This window comes from Erpetoichthys calabaricus, chromosome 3, assembly GCF_900747795.2.
Source record: "Erpetoichthys calabaricus chromosome 3, fErpCal1.3, whole genome shotgun sequence".
Taxonomy (NCBI): domain Eukaryota; kingdom Metazoa; phylum Chordata; class Cladistia; order Polypteriformes; family Polypteridae; genus Erpetoichthys; species Erpetoichthys calabaricus.
Window position 1 is genome coordinate 187,657,042 of NC_041396.2, and position 25,916 is coordinate 187,682,957.

At 39.1% G+C, this 25,916-nt stretch overlaps 1 protein-coding gene across 1 annotated transcript in view; it reads left to right on the top strand.

Annotated features, from left to right (window-relative positions):
• Positions 1–25,916, top strand: part of ak9 (adenylate kinase 9) — a 123,256-nt gene that overhangs the window by 14,055 nt on the left and 83,285 nt on the right. The window contains exons 9-12 of the mRNA XM_051924728.1: positions 1,370–1,444; positions 12,656–12,757; positions 20,037–20,176; positions 21,293–21,473. Of these exons, the coding sequence (XP_051780688.1) occupies positions 1,370–1,444; positions 12,656–12,757; positions 20,037–20,176; positions 21,293–21,473 (498 nt within the window). The remainder of the gene's footprint in view (positions 1–1,369; positions 1,445–12,655; positions 12,758–20,036; positions 20,177–21,292; positions 21,474–25,916) is intronic.

A 25,916-nucleotide genomic window follows, 5' to 3' on the forward strand; every position in this document is an offset into this window, starting at 1 on the left:
GTTGTCATGTTTATCTTTGCTTAGGCTTCTCTGTGTATATTTGTGCTTGAGTTGTGCTCACATCTTAAATACAGCTTCATTATCTTTTGATGTCAGTTATTGTGTAACATATTAAGTTTTCACTTCAGATACTGTCTGTCTATTCTTTTAAATCCATGGCTCACACATACATTCTACTATATGAGTATAAGCAAAAGGTATTGCACAAATACACACATACAAAAAATTCTTACCATTCTGTGGGACATGATAAATGAAATGATGAGTTCAGTTAAACCAAGAGCCCCAAGCACATTTTCAGAAACAGCTACTTGTTAACAATATACACCATGGTGATTTTAGAAAGGACTTTATTTTTCCCCAGGGAGGATGTTCTCTCTTAAATTCACTTAAGAACCATTTAATATCTAAAATAGAATTATGACAAACAAATTTGGAATGAAAGTTTCTATATTCTAAGTTTTACAGATGGTTACGTTCATACACATTGGTGAATGAAACGCTGAATTCCAGCATTGTGGGATCTGACATTCAGTATATTATTTTATTTTTATAACTGGCAATTAAGTTTCATAGATTTCAAGATCTTTTAAAGTAAAATATGTGAAAATATTGGGGATAATATGGAATTTTCTTCTTTTTTATATACTCTTTTATCTAACCATGGAGATATCTATTGAATTCACACAATCATTCTGTTAAGGCCAAATTTCACTTAAATGATGCCAAGGAGCAATAGTTGGTATGGTCTGATGTGTTTCCTAGCACTTAGATTAAGCCTAGCACAAAAATTTAAATTGGACTCACTGCTTCACATCTAACCATCCAGTTTATGAATCCTCCCATCCATTATAGAGACACAGAAAGCAAAAGGTTATTCAGGGCACTATCAGGCATAAAACAGGAAACAGCCCCAGCTGGGTCAGCAGTACACTGCAGACCACACTAATATTAAGCAAATTTAAATTATTAAGTTAACATACATCATATTTTTGCACCTGTAGAAAACTCGTACTGACACAGTAAGCCCAGGTCATTCACATCCTCCATGAACTCCTATCACTCAGTTTTACTTGGATCTCTTTGCCTGTGAAATTCGATAGCTCCCACTCCCTGGCTGTAAGTAGTGAGAAATATTTGTGAACTTTTTGTGAGACACTTCCAGGTCTCGGTACAGTATACAATAATTCTTAGTCTTTTTCTCACCGTTGAGGTCATTTAAGGGCTTCTGGACTTCTGACCCATTGCCCTGTTGTGTTTATAATTTTGCATTTTTTCCTCTCTTCAAAATTTTTAGCTAAATATACATTATTTATTTATTCAATTATTTTTGTTTTTATTTATACATGCATACCCATATTCATTGCAGGATTTTATGGCTGATCATGATCAACAGTACTTGTTTGAATTAGATGGCAATAAGAGGCCCATGGATCTTTTTGAGGTAAGCCAACATTTGAAAAACCAAAAAATGCATTTGTCCATATCATCATGAGTTTAGAGTACATAATAAATTTACCTTTGAAAATTTTGAAGACCTGGATTAGATCCATGCCTCACTTGTCCCCTCCTGGAAAGAGAAATACAGGCTGTCTCTCTCTCTCTCTCTCCCAATTAAACAAATGACACCAAAACATTACTGTATACCTGTTAATTTATTTATTGAGGATTTATTTATTGATTATATATTTGTGTATGAAAAATTATGTAAATCTTTGCTCTTAGCAACTGGTTTGACCCCTATATGCAGCAATAATTTCAATTTAATGTTTCTAGTAACTCTGGGGTTGGATGATAGTCACCCTGAGTTCTTTAAGGCTCTAGATGTTGTCGGTCTGTCTTTGCTGACATGCCTTAACATTGCATGGATGTTGGGGACCGTGTCTCTGGATTGGCAAACTGGGGTGGTGATTTAAGAAAGAGCAAGAATTCTGGAGGGTTCAAGGGATTATGCCCAACCAGTCTACACGTTTTGTGGACTTGGAAAAGGAATATGACTGCATCTCTTTGGGTGTCCTGTGGAGGGTGCTTCAGGACTTTGGGGTACCAGGCCTGTTTGGTTTCTGCACAACTGGGGCGAAAGTTTGGTTTGCACTGCCTAGCAAGACAGAGGAAAAAAAATCACAGTTAAGCAAGAAAAATTTAGACGCTCCCTCCAAAGCTCTAAGACACAAGGTTCCATCCCAGAGTCTGCCCAACTTAAATATGTGTGTATGACAGCTAGATAATTACCATGCAACAAGTGGAAGGAAGGGTGAGAGGTGGGGCCAAAAGCCAGACCAAACAAAAACAACTTAAGTGCATATATACATGGCAATGAGGTGTGTGGAAAAATGTCAACACTTCACTTTAAGTTTTTCTTTCTCTACTTCTTCTTGTTTTTGTGGCCTGTCACTCTGTATTATTCTCCCATTTTACTTTTTTGTTAGTTGGAGAGCTATCTTGTTTAGTCAGATTATCATTCTCAAGCCATCTTAATCCAGTTCTCTTTAGTGACACAATGTGGGAAATCATTTCATTATTTCACAGGCCTCTTATATGAGTATGAGCAACACTGCGTTATAGTAGCTAAGGAACAGGACTTTAAACCACAAGTCTGCTAGTTCAGTTCCTTCCTCTGCCTCACTGCATGACCCTGAACAAGTCATTTAACTTACCTGTGCTCCCCTGAAAAAATACCTATAAATATATCAAAAAATAATATAAATCTAAGTCACCTTGGTTAGAGACATTGGCCAAATAAGCAGTAGAATCTATACTAATTAATAAAAGGCAAAGCCCTCACTGACTCACTGACTGACTGACTGACTGACTGACTCACTCACTCACTCATCACTAATTCTCCAACTTCCCGTGTAGGTGGAAGGCTGAAATTTGGCAGGCTCATTCCTTACAGCTTACTTACAAAAGTTAGGCAGGTTTCATTTCGAAATTCTACTCGTAATGGTCGTGACTGGAACCTGTTTTTTGTCCATATACTCTAATGGAGGAGGCGGAGTCACGTATCGCGTCATCACGTATTACGCCTCCTACGTAATCACGTGAAGTGAAGACAAGGAAGAGATTTACAGCACGAGTCAAACGCGGGAACGAAGGTAAATGACGTTAATTGTTGAGTGTCTTTTAATACTGTGTAATTGTTGAGTGTCTTTTAATACTGTGTAAGCATACATATTAACAGATGTGCAATTAAACGTGTGCATTTACGGGGTGATTTCTCAGGCTTACAGCTCGAAGTGATCACTCGAGTGAAGGCAGCTTCACAGAAAAACTGATCCTTAACAAACTGTTATTGGTATATTTTACCTCAATTTTAAAAGGTTTTCAAGTTCAAGTTCAAGTAGGCTTTATTGTCACTTCAACCATATACAGATAGTACACAGTGAAACGAAACAACGTTCCCCCAGGACCAAGGTGCTACATGCAACATAAATTTACAACATAAATTAACAGAAAAACTAAACTAGCTAACTAAGAGGCCTAGTTAGCTGGCTAGCAGAGACAAGACAGATTGACCTAACATAAATTACCTAACATGAATTACAGCATAAATCAACAAAAACTAACTAACTATCTAAGGAAGACTTTTTTAACCAGACAGCAGACAACAAAGTGCACGTGCAGTGTGCAAACAAAAGCAACAAGTGACAGTGCGACAAAAAACACAAACGTAACATAATAATATGGTGTTGTGGTGATGAGTTGAGGTAGTGGAGAAAACAGTAAACATTCCTTAGTTTAGCAGCAAAAGTTTTCTTTTCTTTTTAATAAAAATTTAAAAGCAGAACTTCGCCGGTGCGAACAGTGGGGATTTGAGCGACTGACGCATACAGACATATTCATGAGTGCAGGTACTTCGGAAACAAAGCACCGTGTAAACCTAAAGTTTAAATTAAGTTCATAGACTTACAAAAGGTTGCCATTGATTTCAGGCAAGATTGCTTTTCTCCTGTACAACTATACGTTGCATTCTCAAGAGTGTGCTTGCCTGTGTAATTGTTGAGTGTCTTTTAATACTGTGTAAGCATACATATTAACAGATGTGCAATTAAACATGTGCATTTACGGGGTGATTTCTCAGGCTTACAGCTCGAAGTGATCACTCGAATGAAGGCAGCTTCACAGAAAAACTGATCCTTAACAAACTGTTATTGGTATATTTTACCTCAATTTTAAAAGGTTTTCTTTTCTTCTTAATAAAAATTTAAAAGCAGAACTTCGCCGGTGCGAACCGCGGGGATTTGAGCGACTGACGCATACAGACATATTCATGAGTGCAGGTACTTCGGAAACAAAGCACCGTGTAAACCTAAACTTTAAATTAAGTTCATAGACCTACAAAAGGTTGCCATTGATTTCAGGCAAGATTGCTTTTCTCCTGTACAACTATACGTTGCATTCTCAAGAGTGTGCTTGCACAGCTTGGTCATATTACAACCGGAGTGCTGAACTGACAAACTGGTATACAAACAGAACAATCGTAAAAACAGGATTAAATAAAAAGGCTGCTTCCGTTGGCGAAGCAACGAAAAAGGAAGACCTTATATGACATTCGTTTATAAAACAGCGGAAAGGCTGTGTGAAGTCAGCTACACAAAAAAACAGATCCTTAACAAATTGTTAGTGGTATATTTTCCGTCAATTTAAAAAGGTTTTCTTTTCTTCTTAATAAAAATTTAAAAGCAGTACTTTGCCGGTGCCAAGCGCGGGGATTTCAGCGACTGACACATACAGATATATTCATGAGTGCAGGTACTATGGAAACAGAGCACCGTGTAAACCTAAAGTTTAAATTAAGTTCATAGACCTACAAAAGGTTGCCATTGATTTGAGGCAAGATTGCTTTTCTCCTGTACAACTATACGTTGCATTCTTAACAGTAAGCTTGCACAGCTTGGTCATATTCCACCCGGAGTGCTGAACTGACAATAGATAGATAGAGATATATATATATCTATATATATAAAAATGGAATGGGTGGGTCGTCGGGTGGGCCTTTTTTTCATTCCGTCGTTTTTTCGACGTTTTGAAAATGTAGAATGATTATTTGATTTTTTTGTTTTTATTTGATCGTGTCTATGTAGCTGCCGTCGTAATAAAGTATCGCTAAAATCGTCATTTATCGTAATTTATTTTTGACGTATAACGTCGCCGTCGTCGAGGTCAGTGATACCAGTGCAAAAAATCTGCTTACGGTTGAAAGACACGCCCTACTCACTGGACAGTTAAAAACACCAATCAAACTAACGATGACATCAAGTATTACCCAATCAAAAGTAGGAAAGGAGGCATCTTCATAAAATGCGTGTGGGATGATTTGCATGAGACGCTGCTTTAAAAAAAAAATGATAAAAAAAATACGGGATAAATCCCGTCCAGTATTGATTCAAAACGGGACGTGCAATTTCATTCTCAAACGCGGCACGATTCCGTATTTTAAAGGACGGGTGGCAACCCTACAGTGCCAGGTAACCACCCATACAATCACATTGTGATTCAGACTAGGAATGCAATGAATGTAATTACCCCGATCTACATACAAGGCGAAAGTCTTGCAACATTCAAAGATGATGGTTTGGGATAAGTACACCATACAACATAAAAGAGCTTATGAAGCCTTGAACCGAAAAAAGCAACATCTCAGAGATCGTAAAAAAAAAAATAGGAGCTAATGTCGTTTTACTCGCTGTAGATTTTACTCAAACATTACCAGTTATTTCACGAGGGAGAGCAGCACATCAACTCAACGCGTGTTTAAAATCCATGCTTCTCCCACGCTCGGTTATATGTCGCGTGTTCTCGGGTAGGTGCACCAAAAAATGTATACATTTAAGCATGTAATGGGCAAACAAAAAATGAGGTATACCCAAAGGCACAGCAGTAGTACTTAATGTAACTTTACTTCTTAAATGTTAATGTTTTACTGTTTAATAATTTATACGCTTCTTATATGTTGTTCAAATTCTTTTATCAAAATACCACTGACAGCACAATGCACGATAACATCGAGTGAATACACCATACGCATCCGCCCACGGCTGCCCTGCTGTGCGCAGATAGGACTTGATTGTACAATAAAATAAAATAAAGATAAAAAGACTAAAACAATCATCACCCATAAAGCGGATAGTAGACGTGACGTACTATATGTGTACCACATTTCAACTGTATAGGTGCAACGGTTTGCGAGCTACAGGTCATTTAAAATCCTGGACAGACACACAAATTGCCACGGTAGCAAATTACAGAAGAAGATTTTACTGTTTAATAATTTACGAGCTGTATATACCCGGCGTTGCCCGGGGCAGAAGTAACCTAATCGGTCAAACACTTACATATATACCAAAGTAAACCTAATCGGTCAAACAGTTACATATATAAAAAAACCGAACCTAATCGGACAAACAGCTTCATATATACAGAAGCGAACCTAATCGGACAAACAGCTAATCTATATACATAAGCAAACCTAATTGGTCAAACAGTTACATAAATACAAAAGCAAACCTAATCGATCAAACAGCTTCATATATACAGAAGCGAACCTAATTGGTCAAACAGTTATGCATGTGCAGAATGATTTTACAAACATTATGCGTGTTAACAATCATTAAAAAGAAAAGATTGAGGAACTGTTCTTCTATATGTGATGAAGCCACTAATAAGACAGATTTTTTTCAGGACCCAGCTGTTTCATAACTAAACTACTGCCACCCCAAAGTAATGCCTAATAGTGGTTTTTGGGGTAGCTGTGGAATAAAAAGGGTGTTTTTTAGTCAGTAAGAATCTGACACTACCCTTCAGTACGGGCTGAAGGGTGCCTATGTAAGGTTTTACATCCTTCCCGTATGGAAAAAAAAAACATACTAAACTTTTTTTTCATCATTACAGATAATCTCAGTCAAATCAAAGTACGCATTCTCAATTTATTTTTATCTAATTTTTACTTTTTCACAAAGCCATCCCATACCAATTTGTATGAATAAACTTTTGCTAGAGAGTTAGCAAAAGTTTATTCATGCACATATTTTAATACGGATAATCTATCTCTAATCAAGGTTCTCATTTTCATTCTAATTTAAAATAATAATAGATACTCATTTTTTTCTTCTGTTTTAGAAAAACCAATCTATGCCACCTACGTCTTCGTCAAGTCAGCTTCATCCAGCTTCACATATAGAAGAAGAGTTCCTCAATCTTTTCTTTTTAATGATTGTTAACACGCATAATCTTTGTAAAATTATTCTGCACATGCATAACTGTTTGACCAATTAGGTTCGCTTCTGTATATATGAAGCTGTTTCATCGATTAGGTTTGCTTTTGTATTTATGTAACTGTTTGACCAATTAGGTTTGCTTATGTATATATGAAGCTGTTTATCCGATTAGGTTCGCTTTTTTTATATATGTAACTGTTTGACCGATTAGGTTTACTTTGGTATATATGTAAGTGTTTGACCGATTAGGTTACTTCTGCCCCGGGCAACGCCGGGTATATACAGCTCGTATATATATATATATATATATATATATATATATATATATATATATATATATAGATAGATAGATAGATAGATAGATAGATAGATAGATAGATAGATAGATAGATAGATAGATAGATAGATAGATAGATAGATGTGTATGTATGTAGATATGTATATATGTGTATGTATGTAGATATGTATATATGTGTATATATATGTAGATATGTACATATGTATATGTATATATATGTGTCTGTATGTGTATATATATATATATATATATATATATATATATATATATGTGTGTGTGTGTGTGTGTATGTATGTATGTGTGTATATGTATGTGTATATATATATGTTGATATATGTATATATATATATGTGGATGTGTATATGTATATATATATGTATATATGTAGATATGTGTATATGTAGATATGTATATATATGTTTACATAACCTCTTTAACACACTACTTCTCCGCTGCAAAGCGCGGGTATTTTGCTAGTATTATAATATATGATTTCTTAGTTATAGACTAGTTTCAAACCTGAAACTTGTGATCCTACATAAACAGCGTCAATAAGTATCTAAAACTGCTTATATTAACATAATAAAAATACTGGCCACTTATGACCCCTGAGGTGGCAACAAATCTCACAGACACATGGTGCGCTGCTAATTTTGAAAAATGTCAAAATCAAGACCATTAATTCTCTTCTTCAGTCATCTTATCCTGTAACTCAAGTATATGAAAACACATAAATATTTATGATATAACACATTACTGTATGTACTTATTATTACTTTTGTTCAAATTGGTAATCTGCATATTCCCACTGGACCATTTTTACTTCGAACATTATTTAAAAGAATCATGTAAATTACTTGTAAGATTACATTCAGTTGATTCAGAAATTTACCATTGTTGCATATCAGTCTACGCTCAATAACCCATAATGAAAGAGTGAAAACATGTTTTTAGATATTTTGAAACTTTATTAAAAATCAAAAACTGCAATCTCTCAATCATAGAATTCAGACCCTTATTTCAGTACTTTATAGAAGTCCCTTTGGAAGCATTCGCATTTCTAGGCGCAAGCAAAGAGTGGGATCTTGTTTGTGAGTGTGGGGAGAAGAGAGTTGGAGATCAACAGATGTTTTGGAGCTGTAGTAGATAATGAAAGTCAATAAAAAGTGAAATATTCTGTGTGAACATTGTTGGAAAAAATCACTTTTGCCCTGCACAAAGTAGATGTCTTAAACAATACGCCAGATTCATAGCTTGTTAGTATAAAATCTGTGGAAGGGTTATTTAGTGAGTTTTAAAGAATTCACCTTAAGTGTATGTGAGATAAGTGAGATAAGTGTATGTAAACTTCTGACTTCAACTGTACATATTTCAATGCTCCGGTTTCTTCACAAGTCTACCAATTATGCCATCCCACATCAGTGTGTTCCTATTAGTTCCCTATAGAGACAAGGTAAGTAATTTTCTAAAATCTCTGGTAAATGTACCAGATTCATCTGCCATTTAGCATCTGTCATCTGATGGGCATAAAGAGTGGAGGGTGGCTGTACATAAAATGAATGGCTGTTACAGAGAAACAGTTGGAATTTGTCACTCATTTCAAACAGTCATCTCATCATCTTTCCTTGGGACAGCTGTCAGACTTCAGTGTTTCAAAATAAGAGTTTAGTGATCATGGTCAACTTCGAAGACCTCCTCAATCCCACTAACATGCCTTCCAATGAGGAAGCAGAGCTTGGGGACTCGGAGGTGGGCTCCCCCATCTCTGGGACTGATGTCACTGAGGTGGTCAAAAAACTCCTTGGTGGCAGGGCCCCGGGGGTGGATGAGAAACGCCCGGAGTTCCTCAAGGCTCTGGATGTTGTAGGGCTGTCTTGGTTGACACATCTCTGCGACATCGCATGGACATCAGGGACAGTGCCACTGGATTAGCAGACCGGGGTGGTGGTCCCCCTCTTTAAGAAAGGGGACCGGAGGGAGTGTTCCAACTACAGAGGGATCACACTCCTCAGCCTCCCTGGAAAAGTCTATTCGGGGATTCTGGAGAGAAGGGTCCGTCAGATAGTCGAACCTCGGATTCAGGAGGAACAGTGTGGTTTTCGTCCTGGTCGCGGAACAGTGGACCAGCTCTACACCCTTAGCAGGGTCCTGGAGGGTGCATGGGAGTTCGCCCAATCAGTCTACATGTGTTTTGTGGACATGGAAAAGGCGTTCGACCGTGTCCCTCGGGGAATCCTGTGGGGGATACTCCGAGAGTATGGGGTACCGGCCCCCCTGATAAGGGCTGTTCGGTCCCTGTACGATCGGTGCCAGAGCTTGGTCCGCATTGCCGGCAGTAAGTCGAACCCATTTCTAGTGAGAGTTGTACTCCGCCAGGGCTGCCCTTTGTCACCGATTCTGTTCATAACTTTTATGGACAGAATTTCTAGGCGCAGCCAGGGTGCTGAGGGGGTCCGACTTGGTGGACTCAGGATTGGGTCACTGCTTTTTGCAGATGATGTTGTCCTGTTTGCTTCATCAGGCCGTGATCTTCAGCTCTCCCTGGATCGGTTCGCAGCTGAGTGTGAAGCGGCTGGGATGGGAATCAGCACCTCCAAATCCGAGACCATGGTCCTCAGCCGGAAAAGGGTGGAGTGCCCTCTCAGGGTTGGGAGTGAGATCCTGCCCCAAGTGGAGGAGTTCAAGTATCTCGGGGTCTTGTTCACGAGTGAGGGAAGAATGGAGCGTGAGATCGACAGGCGGATCGGTGCGGCGTCCGCAGTGATGCGGGCTCTGCATCGGTCTATCGTGGTGAAAAAGGAGCTGAGCCATAAGGCAAAGCTCTCAATTTACCAGTCGATCTATGTTCCTACCCTCACCTATGGTCATGAGCTATGGGTAGTGACCGAAAGAACGAGATTGCGAATACAAGAGGCTGAAATGAGTTTTCTCCGCAGGGTGTCTGGGCTCTCCCTTAAAGATAGGGTGAGAAGCTCAGTCATCCGGGAGGGGCTCAGAGTAGAGCCGCTGCTCCTCCGCATCGAGAGGAGTCAGATGAGGTGGCTCAGGCATCTGATCAGGATGCCTCCTGGACGCCTCCCTGGTGAGGTGTTTCGGGCACGTCCAACCGGGAGGAGGCCCCAGGGAAGACCCAGGACACGCTGGAGGGACTATGTCTCCCGGCTGGCCTGGGAACGCCTTGGGATTCCCCTGGAAGAGGTAGAAGAAGTGGCCGGGGAGAGGGAAGTCTGGGCATCTCTGCTCAAGCTGCTGCCCCCGTGACCCGACCTTGGATAAGCGGAAGAGGATGGATGGATGGATGGATGGACAATTTTTAGTGCTACTTGTAATACTGCATTCAAGTTTCAGAAACTTAGAATCCAGGGCTTTTCTGTGTATTATTCAATATGTAAAATCAAGATGGGATGGTACTTCAAGGACCCTAGCTTTTTGCCCTTTTTCTTTCCCATCATTACACTTGTGCCTGATAAAGTTTACCTAACTCGGCATGTGCTCATGCATGAATTCATCATGTTTATTGAATATATCTTGGTCAGGACAAGTTCTTTCAAATGTACTACAAAACAGCATCAATTCCAGTAGTTTTTCATTATGGCAATACAATATCTCAGAAATACAAATAGCTGAGCAAACCCACTTCTATTCATTTATTCGTCTAACTGAAATGCATATTTTTCACTCTGCAAAACTCGTTCAATCAGCTGACCTATAACATCTTGTCCCAGGTCATTAGTACATCTGTAATATCCTCAGAATTCCTGTCTATGTCTATTTTCATATATCCCAGAATTTTATCTACTTCCAAATCTGACACTCTTGGAAAGCTACCTCCTGAATATTAATGATGTCCTGAGGTAATTTCTACCTGCCTACCATTTCAGTTACAGACTATTTCCCATATGAGCTCTGAGCCTACAAGTTAAAAGTCATTATCTAAATAATTCTAAAATAAAAACACGCTAAAATACAACACACAAATAGTATGAGTCATATTTAGCATCCTGTAAGAGCACAATTTTCCAATAGCATTACACTATGGCTCAATAAACCCCCAAAAACAAGTGTTAGATCACATAAGAAGATGAGGAAAAACATGCAAAAAATTAAAAGATGCATCCAATCATAACAGCTAGGTAATAAAAGGTGAATTTATTTGCAAGGAAACACTTTAGTTTAGGTACTGCAAAAACATGACCTTAACAAACACTTCATTGGGCCTTCATAACACTTTCAAAGCATCAACAAAGTGTTTATTCATCTCTTTAATGTAACCTACTAATTAAACATCACTTTGGAGTGGTATGAGGTGGCTTAACTTAGAGACATTTCTCTTGATATTACATATTTAGTGTAAGTCCTGTGAATCCTTCAAATTAATAAGTCATTTACCATCATGTCAATATGTACACAGCATAGATATAAATTACCAATCTACTGATGTTTTATAAGTTTTATGAAGACCAAAAGACGTCTTTGTTAAGATCTTCCTAAATTGAAGTGTTGCTATGTGTATTTTTATCAACAAATAAGTAGCACAGCATCATCTTTCATACTTTTAGTGAGATGATGACATGCATCACCATTTCTACTTGTCACAAGGTAGCAACAGGTGCCATTAACAACAGCAAAATGATCATGGTCAAATGAAAATGGCAGAGCCTGTGCAAGAAAACAGTACACAAAATAGTGGGGCATACATTTACATGTATACATGCATGTAAATATAAAATACAAAACTTTAGATTGACAGAAAATACATAAACAATACATAAAAATGGAATCTAAATGTATTAGAATCCTAAAAATCATAACAATATGAATCACTTTTTCAGCCTCAGCAGAGAGCATATGAATTAGAAGAAATTAATATGTATAATGAATGTAATGCTACCAGCTGAAGGCTTGTAGAATAAAATAAGGCACTGCTGATGCACTGTATGCTGTTACACCCACTACCACATACTATGTTATGAACTGTTTCTTGAAGTTTTGCACATGCTCCCCAGGATGTGAACTACTGTTCATTATAAATTAAAATTAATTACAACTGTGAAGGATAATTAGTACAATAATAATTAATAAATGAAAAAGTGTCTTCAGCTAATATTTATCATTTCAGTAATATTGTTTTTTTTTGCAGTCAGTAATTTCACGACTGGAGTTCATGGGTCTCAAAAGAGCCGCTGTACCAAAAAGATTAATGCAATCAGAAGAGGAGGAAGAGTCAGATGAAATTGATACAGTAAGTAAAAAATATTGTAAACTGCTTTTAATATGTGAAAATCAGATAAATATAAAAATGTCAATTTCTGAGGTCGCATGGTATTTGAGATTAGAATTTGAAAATGTTTATTGTACCATACTGACATGCTAACTGGCAGTCATAAATTACCCTGTGAAAAACTGACATCTTGTCCTGGGTTTCTCAACCCCTCTAGCCCTGATCTAGATTAAGTGTATATGATATCTGGAATTAAATGATAAATATGGCAAAGTCATGATTTGTCAGTGTACTGAATCTGATCATCCAATGCAGGGTCACAAAGAGTTAAAGTCTATCATGGTCGTGTTAGGTACAAGGCAGGAAGCAATATTGAAGGGGATGTCATTCCACTGGATTACACACACACACACCCATGCACACATATACACTCACACACATATACAGTGTATATACAGAGCATCTGCAAAGTATTCACAGCACATCACTTTTTCCACAATTTGTTATGTTACAGCCTTATTCCAAAATGGATTAAATTCATTTTTTTCCTCAGAATTCTACACACAACACCCCATAATGACAACGTGAAAAAAGTTTACTTGAGGTTTTTGCAAATTTATTAAAAATTAAAAAACTGAGAAATCACATGTACATAAGTATTCACAGCCTTTGCTCAATACTTTGTCAATGCACCTTTGGCAGCAATTACAGCCTCAAGTCTTTTTGAATATGATGCCACAAGCTTGGCAAACCTATCCTTGGCCAGTTTCGCCCATTCCTCTTTGCAGCACCTCTCAAGCTCCATCAGGTTGGATGGGAAGCGTCGGTGCACAGCCATTTTAAGATCTCTCCAGAGATGTTCAATCGGATTCAAGTCTGAGCTCTGGCTGGGCCACTCAAGGACATTCACAGAGTTGTCCTGAAGCCACTCCTTTGATATCTTGGCTGTGTGCATAGGGTCGTTGTCCTGCTGAAAGATGAACCGTCGCCCCACTCTGAGGTCAAGAGCGCTCTGGAGCAGGTTTTCATCCAGGATGTCTCTGTACATTGCTGCAGTCATCTTCCCCTTTATCCTGACTAGTCTCCCAGTTCCTGCCGCTGAAAAACATCCCCACAGCATGATGCTGCCACCACCATGCTTCACTGTAAGGATGGTATTGGCCTGGTAATGAGCAGTGCCTGGTTTTCTCCAAACGTGACGCCTGGCATTCACACCAAAGAGTTCAATCTTTGTCTCATCAGACCAAAGAATTTTCTTTCTCATGGTCTGAGAGTCCTTCAGGTGCCTTTTGGCAAACTCCAGGCGGGCTGCCATGTGCCTTTTACTAAGGAGTGGCTTCCATCTGGCCACTCTACCATACAGGCCTGATTGGTGGATTGCTGCAGAGATGGTTGTCCTTCTGGAAGGTTCTCCTCTCTCCACAGAGGACCTCTGGAGCTCTGACAGAGTGACCATCGGGTTCTTGGTCACCTCGCTGACTAAGGCCCTTCTCCTCCGATCGCTCAGTTTAGATGGCTGGCCAGCCATCTAAACTGAAGAGTCCTGGTGGTTTCGAACTTTTTCCACTTACGGATGATGGAGGCCACTGTGCTCATTGGGACCTTCAAAGCAGCAGAAATTTTTCTGTAACCTTCCCCAGATTTGTGCCTCAAGACAATCCTGTCTCGGAGGTCTACATATAATTCCTTTGACTTCATGCTTGGTTTGTGCTCTGACATGAACTGTCAACCGTGGGACCTTATATAGACAGATGTGTGCCTTTCCAAATCATGTCCAATCAACTGAATTTACCACAGGTGGACTCCAATTAAGCTGCAGAAACATCTCAAGGATGATCAGGGCAAACAGGATGCACCTGAGCTCAATTTTGAGCTTCATGGCAAAGGCTGTGAATACTTATGTACATGTGATTTCTCAGTTTTTTTATTTTTAATAAATTTGCAAAAACCTCAAGTAAACTTTTTTCACGTTGTCATTATGGGGTGTTGTGTGTAGAATTCTGAGGAAAAAAAATGAATTTAATCCATGTTGGAATAAGGCTGTAACATAACAAAATGTGGAAAAAGTGATGCGCTGTGAATACTTTCCGGATGCACTGTATATATACAAACTGCTCAAAAAAATTAAAGGAACACATTGAAAACACATCAGATCTCAATGGGAAAACAAAAATCATGCTGGATATCTATACTGATAATGGACTGGGTAATGTGTTAGGAATGAAAGGATTCAAAGACACCCCAGAAATCAAAGTGAAAAAATGATATGGCAGGCTAGTCCATTTTGTCGAAATTTCATTGCAGCAACTCAGAATCATACTCAGTAGTTTGTATGGCCCCCTGTTTCCTTTTTAGGGGGCGATATAATTCCCTAGTTGGAATAAGTTCTTTTGTAATTGCGGCGTTTTAAGCAACTGAAAACTATATAGATATGATATTAAAAGGCGATATCCCTCCCATAGTGATACGGCGGTAAAAATCACATAAGAGAAAATAACAGCTTTCTTTACTGACGATTTACGCGGTATTACAGATAAGGAAGCCAAATAGCATGACAATGCCAAGGTGGGATCTTGATCTATACAGTCTGCCATTTTTTGTCGCTGTGCTGAAAGGATTTTCAGGATGGATGATGTAATCTTCTGTCCGTCCATCGGCTTCGAAGTATTTGGTTGCTGTCCAAGTCTTTATATACTGTCTCTCCACGTGTAGGCCCTTACTTAGGTTCCAGACAAGGAAAGGAGAGGATTCGATTTCATCTCTAACATACAGAAATAGTACAATGCCCATTTTCGTAGTTGTACCTTCTCTCTTCAAATGCTTACATAGCAGTTCTAAATACTGACAGCCCCTGTGTGCTGACTTTGGCCTGGCCTATGCATGTGAGTGGATTTATAAAATAATTTTTGTACAGAGCACAGTGACATTAAACTTACATTCTTATTACACCCCACGTTCTTGTATGCATGCCTGACAACATCGGGGCATGCTCCTAATGAGACGACAGATGGTGTCCAGGAGGATCTTCTCCCAGATCTGGACCAGGGCATCACTGAGCTCCTGGTGCAACCTGGTGGCATCATATGGACCGAAACATAATGTTCCAGAGGTGTTCTATTGGATTTAGGTCAGACGAGTGTGGTGGCCAGTCAGTGGTATAGATTCCTTCATTTTGTCAGGCATCAGGAGGAACCCAGGACCCACCGCACCAGGATAGGGTCTGACAATGGTTCCAAGGATTTCATCCCGATACATAATGGCAGTCAAGGTGCCGTTGTCTAGCCTGTAGAGGTCTGTGTGTTCCTCCATGGATATATCTCACCATCACTGACCCACCAACAAACCGGTCAGGCTGAACGATGTTACAGGCAGCATAACATTCTCCATGGTTTCTCCAGAACCTTTCACGTCTGTCACATGTGCTCAGGGTGAACCTGTTGTCATCTGTGAAAAGCACAGGGAACCAGTGTTGGACCTACCAATTCTAGTATTATATGGCAAATGCCAATCAAGCTCCACAGTGCTGGGCATTGAGCACAGGGCCCACTTGAGGATGTCAAGCCCTCAGGCCACCCTCATGAAATCTGTTTCTGATTGTTTGGTCAGAGACAGTCACACCAGTGCCCTGCTGGAGGTAATTTTGTAGGGCACTGGCAGTGCTCATCCTGTTCCTCCTTGCCCAAAGGAGCAGATACCGGTCTGGACTAAGGACCTTCTATGGTCCTGTCCTCTCCTAGAGTAACTGCCTGTCTCCTGGAATCTCCTCTATGCCCTTGAAACTGTGCTGGGAGATAAAGCAGACCTTCTGGCAATAGCACGTAATGATGTGTCATCCTGGAGAAGTTGGACTACCCGTGCAACCTCTGTAGGGTCCAGGTATCGCCTCATGGTACCAGTAGTGACACTGACCGTTGCCAAATGCAAAACTAGTGAAAAAACAATCAGAAAAAATGAGGAGGGAAAAATGTCAGTGGCCTCCACCTGTTAAATCATTCTTGTTTCGGGGGTCGTCTCATTGTTGCCCCTGTAGTGCACCTGTTGTTAATTTCATTAACACCAAAGCAGCTGAAACTGATTAACAACCACCTCTGACACTTAACTGACCAGATCAATATCCCAGATGTTTCATTGACTTGATACTATACTCTGATTAAAAAGCATTCCTTTAATTTGTTTTGAGCAGTATATACATATACTGTATATATATATACAGTACTGTGCAAAAGTTTTAGGCAGGTGTGAAAAAATGCTGTAAACAAAGAATGGTTTCAGAAATATAAATAATGATTGTTTATTGTTATCAATTTACAAAATGCAAAGTGAGCTAACAAAAGAAAAATCTAAATCAAATCAATATTTGGTGTTACTACCTTTTGCCTTCAAACCAGCATCAATTCTTATAGGTACACTTGCACAAAGTCAGGGATTTCGTAGGATTCTAATCAGGTGTATGATCAACCAATTATACCAAACAGGTGCTAATGATCATCAATGTCACACGTAGGTTGAAACACAGTCATTAACTGAAACAGAAACAGCTGTGTAGGAGGCTTAAAACTGGGTGAGGAACAGCCAAACTCTGCTACCAAGGTGAGGTTGTGGAAGACAGTTTCATGTCATGGCAAGATTGAGCACAGCAACAAGACACAAGGTAGTTATACTGGATCAGCTAGGTCTCTCCCAGGCAAAGATTTCAAAGCAGACTGGGGTTTCAAGATGTGCTGTTCAAGCTCTTTTGAAGAAGCACAAAGAAACGGGCAACGTTGAGGATCGTAGATGCAGTGGTCGGCCAAGGAAACTTAGTGCAGCAGATGAAAGACACATCAAGCTTATTACCCTTAGAAACTGGAGGATGTCCAGCAGTGCCATCAGCTCAGAACTGGCAGAAACCAGTGGGACCCAGGTACACCCATCTACTGTCCGGAGAAGTCTGGCCAGAAGTGGTCTTCATGGAAGAGTTGCAGCCAAAAAGCCATACCTCCAACGTGGAAACAAGGCCAAGCGACTCAAGTATACACGAAAACATAGGAACTGGGGTGCAGAAAAATGACAGCAGGTGCTCTGCACTGATGAGTCAAAATTTGAAATATTTGGCTGTAGCAGAAGGCAGTTTATTCGTCGAAGGGCTGGAGAGCGGTACAATAATGAGTGTCTGCAGGCAACAGTGAAGCATGGTGGAGGTTCCTTGAACGTTTGGGGCTGCATTTCTGCAAATGGAGTTGGAGATTTGGTCAGGATTAATGGTGTTCTCAATGCTGAGAAATACAGGCAGATACGTATCCATCATGCAATACCATCAGGGGGGGTGTATGATTGGCCCCAAATTTATTCTGCAGCAGGACAACGACCCCAAACATACAGCTAAAGTCATTAAGAACTATCTTCAGCGTAAAGAAGAACAAGAAGTCCTGGAAGTGATGGTATGGCCCCCACAGAGCCCTGATCTCAACATCATCAAGTGTGTCTGGGATTACATGAAGAGACAGAAGGATGTGAGGAAGCCTACATCCACAGAAGATCTGTGGTTAGTTCTCCAAGATGTTTGGAACAACATACCAGCCGAGTTCCTTCAAAAACTGTGTGCAAGTGTACCTAGAAGAATTGATGCTGTGTTGAAGGCAAAGGGTGGTCACACCAAATATTGATTTGATTTAGATTTCTCTTTTGTTCATTCACTGCATTTTGTTGATTGATGAAAATAAATGATTAACACTTCCATTTTTGAAAGCATTCTTTGTTTACAGCATTTTTTCACACCTGCCTAAAACTTTTGCACAGTACTGTATGTGTATATATATATATATATATATATATATATATATATATATATATATATATATATATATATTATAGTAACAAAAGGCGCTATATAGGCACCTGACCCAACACAGATGCACACGGGGGCACGTATAAAAACCAAGAATCTTTTATTTTCTTCTCCTGTGGAGTATGTCTTCCCCGTGATCCCCACAGGCACAACACAGTCCCAAGTACAAATAAACCACCACCAAAGCAAAGCACACTATTCTTCTTCCTCCACCACTTCTCCCAGGCAACCTTGTCCTCCTCCTCCCGACTCTGGCCCCAGATTGGTGGCTGCTGGCCCCTTTTATAGTTGCTCCAGGTGCTTGATTGCCGAGTTCCGGCTGCACTTCCAGGTGTGGTGAAAACACTACCCATAAGGGCTCAGGAGTTCCAGCTGCAGCACCCCCGGGCAGCGCCTGCAGAACCCAACAGGGCTGCACCCAACTCCAATTCCCATGGAGCCCTACGGGAAACTGAGGCACCGCTCCAACCCAGGGGGGCAGACATCTAGCATCCAGGTATTGCACAGTCCATGGTTGCTCCCCCTGAGCATATAACAAAGGGGCGTCCCAGCCAGTCATGGACCCCAGCCGTCCGCCACAATATATATATATATATATATATATATATATATATATATATATATATATATATATATATATACACTATATGTATATATATATATACACTATATGTATATATATGTACTCACAGTTGGCTAGTTCAAAGCTATAAATCACATCCATGTCTTTCGAATGATGGAGTAAATTTAGTATTTATCCATTTTTTGAAACCAGATCTTAATTTAAGGTTGTGGAACACCAGTGTCTATATTATCATCATTGGACAGAAGGCATGAACTATCCTGGACCACCAAAATGCCTATTCTTAATAAGACAATTTAGATTCATCACTCAACCTTGAAACTAGAGTTCCCAAAAAATATTTCAATTCAGTGGAACATGCCACCCCGAAATAGACATTAGCCAGGCTCAGAATACAATCTAAACCCTTGGAGTGATACCTGTGTGAAACCTTAAAGAGATAATGTTCAGCGGCAGTTATGGTTTGTTTTTCTAATAACAGCTGCTTTGAAAAGAGGCCATAACTTTCACAGAAGAAACCTGGCCAACTTTTGTTTTGTCACATAGCTATGATATTCTTAAATATATGTGCAAATCTAAACTAGAAAATAATTCATTTTGATATTAAATCAGTATTTGAGAGAGGCAAATAAGGTTCTAATTCATTGATTGTTGCTACTGTATGTGGTTATTGCTGTCCCCAATTTAAAAAGTAGTCAAAATAAATATAAGAATTCTTCATTTTCTTTAAGGTTGGTAGTAACTACAAACCCACAGATTAGTAGTAGTAGTATAAAATGGCAAATGTGTGTGGTTTGCTTTACTTTTATTATTTGTTAACAAAATGTTTTGCTCTCCAAGTCTTTCTTTAATATTTAATAATCTTTTATTTGTTGTTTTGTACTTTCTAGGATGAACTCTTAAGAACACTTTCAGGTACAAATACAGTTGCTCCTGGATACCGATGGCGGAGGAGCCGGTGGAACAGAAGCTGCCCTGTTGCTTTAAAAGAAGGCACTATAAAGTCCGGAAAGCAAGAATTTGCTGTTGGGTAACAAAAATAACTTATTTAATATTTTTTTAGCACAGTTAACCACAACCTTTTGCTTGCTAAAAAGTAAATCTGAAAACAAATTAATTTTGTAGTCCCATATGAAGTGTAAAGTTACTTCCTAAATTGTTTTTCTATTTTTTAAGTAAACGTCTGCTTACTATGCTCTGTACATGGAAATTATGGACTGCCACTCTGTTTTCTTTAATTACAATATACTGTATTATAGCAGTGCAATGATCATAATGTTAATTGATTAAGTTTTTGGCTTTTTTCTAATGAATTTTTTAATCATCATTGTCAAGTTCCATAAAAAGCCAGCTGTTTGCTTTTTAAAATGTTATGTTATGGTTGAGTTGTATCTGTTATTGATTAAAAACAGTGAATTGTTTTATGACAGTACTTACTTTAAAAGTTACTAAATACAATTATGATTGTGTTTTTGTCTGAAAACATACTAGTTTAATTAGCTTCACCACTGGGATATCATCTTTAGTGCTGATTTCAATCCACCTAGTATTCAGCGTATTGTATTTTTGCATATAAATTTTATGTAACTTTTTTGCTTATTAGCAATAGATATGATGGAGTTACCTAATCGGCCTAGTTTAGCATTTCTTGCAGCTTAACCTGTTGGGAATATTGAATGCCGCATAGAAATTAGGTAAGACAGATGTGCAGGGCCTAGCCTTGCCACCTCTTAACTCCAGTAAAAGTTTGTATCCTGGGCTATTCACTGCCTAAAAGGCTATACAGGACATATTCTGCTTTGGTTTTCAGAGTATTATCTCTGTGCACACTATTTTTAATCTTTCATCTCTAAGATCTGCATCTTAGGCTGATGGTGGCTTCAAATAGGTCTGGTATAGTGTGTTTGTTTATATTTAGGAGTGTGTGGGCATGACCCGCAATAGCCTTGAACTTGGTCCCTGCCTATAATCAATCCTGCCAGGTTAAGTGTTGGCTCTGTGACCCAGGAACTGAATTAAGTGGGTTTAGTAAATAGACCTATACCTAGAAGTTCCTTTTGAACACTACTAAAAACATTAATATTCCAGAAGCTATGTGGTGCAATATAAAACTCAATGCAGTTTAACATGACATACTTCTTTCCAGGTTCTTAGATAAAGTATACGTGCTTTCTTCCCATGAAGCTATGATGAAATTCATAGAGAACCCAAGGCCTTACCTGCTTCCACCCATGCCTTATCCCCCTTGTCATGTAGCAGTGATGGGACCAAAAACTTCAGGAAAAACAACACTTAGTCAACTACTTGCTAAAAGATTTGATGCAAAGGTAGGAGATATTTTAATTTATGTTCACGTTCACATCCACACTGTGTCTTTTGTCTCTCATTCACTCCCTATCTCTCTGCCTTCCTCCCTGTCCAAGTGGCATCACTTTCTCTCATCAATGAATTATTGAGTCTATCTTCAATATTTAATTGGCCTGTCTTTAGTGAAGATCTTTTCATCTCGGTGTAGGAGTTAGTTCCAGGGAAAGGTTCTTCCACCTAAACCATTTCAAAAATACATCATTATGGCTCAGAAGCACTGAAAGTTTAATTACAAATTACACTATTTAAAAGTCCAGACTCAAAAGACGTTACTTGGTCTGTATACGCTTTACTACCATTTGCAGGTTGCCACCACTCCCACACTAAATATCCTGTTATAAGCAAGCATAATCTGCTCCTTAGGGACAAGCTGACAGAGATGGGAGTAGATTCATACCTGGTGGCATGGATCGTGGACTATCTTAAAGACAGACAGACCTCAGTATGTGCGTCTCGGGAACTGCACGTCTGACATTGTGGTCAGCAACACAGGAGCACCACAGGGGACTGTACTTTCTCCAGTCCTGTTCAGCGTATATACATCGGACTTCCAATACAACTCGGAGTCCTGTCACGTGCAAAAGTTCGCTGACGTCACTGCTATCGTGGGCTGCATCAGGAGTGGGCAGGAGGAGGAGTATAGGGACCTAATCAATGAGTTTGTTAAATGGTGCGACTCAAACCACCTACACCTGAACACCAGCAAAACCAAGGAGCTGGTGGTGGATTTTAGGAGGCTCAGACCTCTCATGGACCCCGTGATCATCAGAGGTGACTGTGTGCAGATGGTGCAGACCTATAAATACCTGGGAGTGCAGCTGGATAATAAATTAGACGGACTGCCAATACTGATGCTCTGTGTAAGAAAGGACAGAGCTGGTTATACTTCCTTAGAAGGCTGGCGTCCTTCAACATCTGCAATAAGATGCTGCAGATGTTCTATCAGACGGTTGTGGCGAGCGCCCTCTTCTACACGGTGGCGTGCTGGGGAGGCAGCATTAAGAAGAAAGACGCCTCGCGCCTGGACAAACTGGTGAGGAAGGCAGGCTCTATTGTTGGCATGGAGCTGGACAGTTTGACATCTGTGGCAGAGCGACGGGTGCTAAGCAGGCTCCTATCAATTATGGAGAATCCACTGCATCCACTAAACAGTGTCATCTCCAGACAGAAGAGCAGCTTCAGCGACAGACTGCTGTCACTGTCCTGTTCCATTGACAGACTGAGAAGATCGTTCCTCCCCCAAACTATGCGACTCTTCAGTTCCACCCAGGGGGGTAAACATTAACATTATACAAAGTTATTGTCTGTTTTTACCTGCATTATTATCAATCTTTAATTTAATATTGTTTTTTGTATCAGTATGCTGCTGCTGGAGTATGTGAATTTCCCCTTGGGATTAATAAAGTATCTATCTATCTATCTATCTATCTATCTATCTATCTATCTATCTATCTATCTATCTATCTATCTATCTATCTATCTATCTATCTATCTATCTATCTATCTATCTATCTATAAGGGCTGGCCTCTGTAGAGTACATGGGCACACTGTGTAAAATTATATTTGGTGGTGCCCCATACATGGGAAATAAATTAAGGTCCATTAAACTTGACCCAAATATCCTTCCAGCCTCCTCTTTCTGTGTCAGCTTTCTGACTCCCATAGAACCTTTATTTGGTGCTCCCTTCCAGTGACTCCCAGCTAACCCAGATACCAGATCTGACTTTTTATCCTGAATTGGCATACATGTTAAAGTTTCAGCCTTCCGGCAACACAATTTGGCCAAGGCTATTTTCCAGGCACTACAATATCTTGGCTTAGAACTTCTGTGTGGACTAGAAAACCCCACTAAAGGTTCAAGCTGCACTCTCTGGGATAGCCATCCCTTGGCATTTCATTTACCATACACATCAAAATGGAAGAATATTATATGGGGTTAAAAACTGTATGCCATATGATTGAGTATACAACTATTTCTCTGATAACTACAGATTATGATTTGGCAGCAGGGCTTTGAAGACAATGTGCTCTGCAAAATGCTTTAATGCATAGCTGATATATGTTAAATACATAACACATCAGTATAATATTATAATGTAATAATTCTAGTGTTGTGATTGCAGCACACAAAATGCCAGAGCCAGACTAGGATCTTCACTGGTGAGCCTCAGAAAGAGGCCTCATTTGAAGTAGTGAGAACCCAAAACTCAAAAGGCAGCTTATTAAGTGTAGCAGGCTATTAAATGACCTGATACTTTTAAATGTACTAATTTTACAGGAAAAGAAATCTATAAAACATCTAGCTTGAAAAGACAAGCCAAGAAATGTTCTTGAAATTCAAAGAATTTATTAAATAAACAAAACAAAACAAAAAAGGCCAAAATGAGGCAAAGGAATTTGCTGAGAAGGACAATTTAAAGCATACGAACATCCAAGTACTCAGAATCTAAAAACAGAAGAAATAAATCCATAAAAAACAGAAAAATCATATAAGCTGAATGTGGTACCTCAGCAATGATATAATGGTGGTCCCACCTCTTGGGGTTCCACCCATAGAAAACAAGGAATGTATCCTTTAAGTACATATATGTGGTAATTCAGTGCACTCAAAATGGCAAAATCATGTGAGGTCTCCAAAAGATCCATAAAATAGGCCAGGGCCCTCTCTAGCCTGCCCAGAAAAGGCAACCTAAACTCAGTACTTCAGTGGCTGGCTTCAGGCATGTCCAGGTCCCAGTAATGGGGAACAGGCTTTTTTAAGTAATATCAAATGTTTCACAATATATCAAAATGTCTCCCAAGGAGAAGGAAAACCTTAAAAAAACCTTTAGCTTGAGTTCCAAGTCAACAAAGATTGCTTTTTAAGATTAATTAAGTTATTTAAAAAAACTAAAAAAAAAATAACAAAATTGCAAAAACACAAGGGTTTGCCTAATAATTCACAATACAGCTTTTGAAATCCAAGAGCTGAAGCTAAAATCCAAGAAGCCAGAATATCAATACTTACGAAGAACAGCACTCTCAAAATGTTGATGAATCACTGAAGGCTCCACTCTTACATTTGGAATATAAAGGTTGAGGACGGTCCATCAGCAGTGACATCAGGGTGGCACCACCTCTTGGGACTTTACCCACAAAACACTAAGGACACAGGAGTACATGGAATACCTAGATAGTAGGCTAAATAATAATTACATGGATATATAATTACACAAAATACATAATTATAATAAAAATATGAAAAATAATAATGTAAAGTAAACAAAGAAGGTACAAAAAAGGACAATAAACATATACCTGCAAACAAACCCTGGCATATGTTTAATAATAAATAAACATAACAATATTAGCAAAACTTACATAAAAAGAAAAGCATTAGAAAAATTATTTTAAAAATTACAAAAATAACAATGTAGAGAAAAGCCAAGCAAAATGACACCTTTTATTGGCTAACTAGAAAGATTACAATATGCAAGCTTTTGAGGCAACTCAGGCCCCTTCTTCAGGCAAGATGTAATACAGAAACTGAAGTTTCCTATGTTTATATACACACTCTAGGACAAGAAACAACATTGGTAAATATTTAAATGAGAGATTTTGTATGTAAAAAATTAATAGATTCATTCAGGCTAGGGTTAATTTAGCAAGAGAGAAAAGAACAATGTATTGTCAAGATCTCTGGATAAGATAACTGTCCAACAAAGTCTTTTGAAGTTTGTAATGAGTTTTTTCAAAACAATGTGGATCTGTAGACAGGTTGTCTGTCATTCTGAGAGATGTAAACAGTCCTCATATCTGGCCATAAAACTCTTGTCTTTATTCAATCCATGTTGTAAAGTATTAAATTTTAGCATGAGTTTAACTTCCCATTCTTTTCTCTCTTGCTGTGTTTTGAAGTTGCCCATAAGCACTGTGACCTTAAAGTCCTTCTCACAGTGTCCATGGCTGTTGAAGTGGGCCGCCACAGGAACATCTGTGTTGCCATGTTTAATGTGGAACCTGTGTAAGTTCATTCTCTGGCGGAGTGTTTGTCCAGTTTCTCCCACATAGAGTGCAGTGTCAGGACATTGCATGCAGAAAATTAGGTAGACTACATTAGATGATCTGCAGGAAAATGATCCCTTGATGTGATGTTCAAGTCGGCAGTGTGGTATAACTATACGGTCTGTATCATAGATGTGGGCACATGTTTTGCATCTTTTCTGTAGGCATGGAGATGTGCCATTTTCTGTTGGTTCACTTAGGGAGCCTCGGACAATTAATTGTTGAAGGTTTGGTGGTTGTCTGTATGCCAGGAGGGGAGGTTCAGGAAATACATTTTTCAGTGTTTGGTCATTGTTTAGTATTGGCTGAAGTTCTTTTATAATTTTTCGAAGTGTTTCAAGATGTGGGTTGTAGGTGA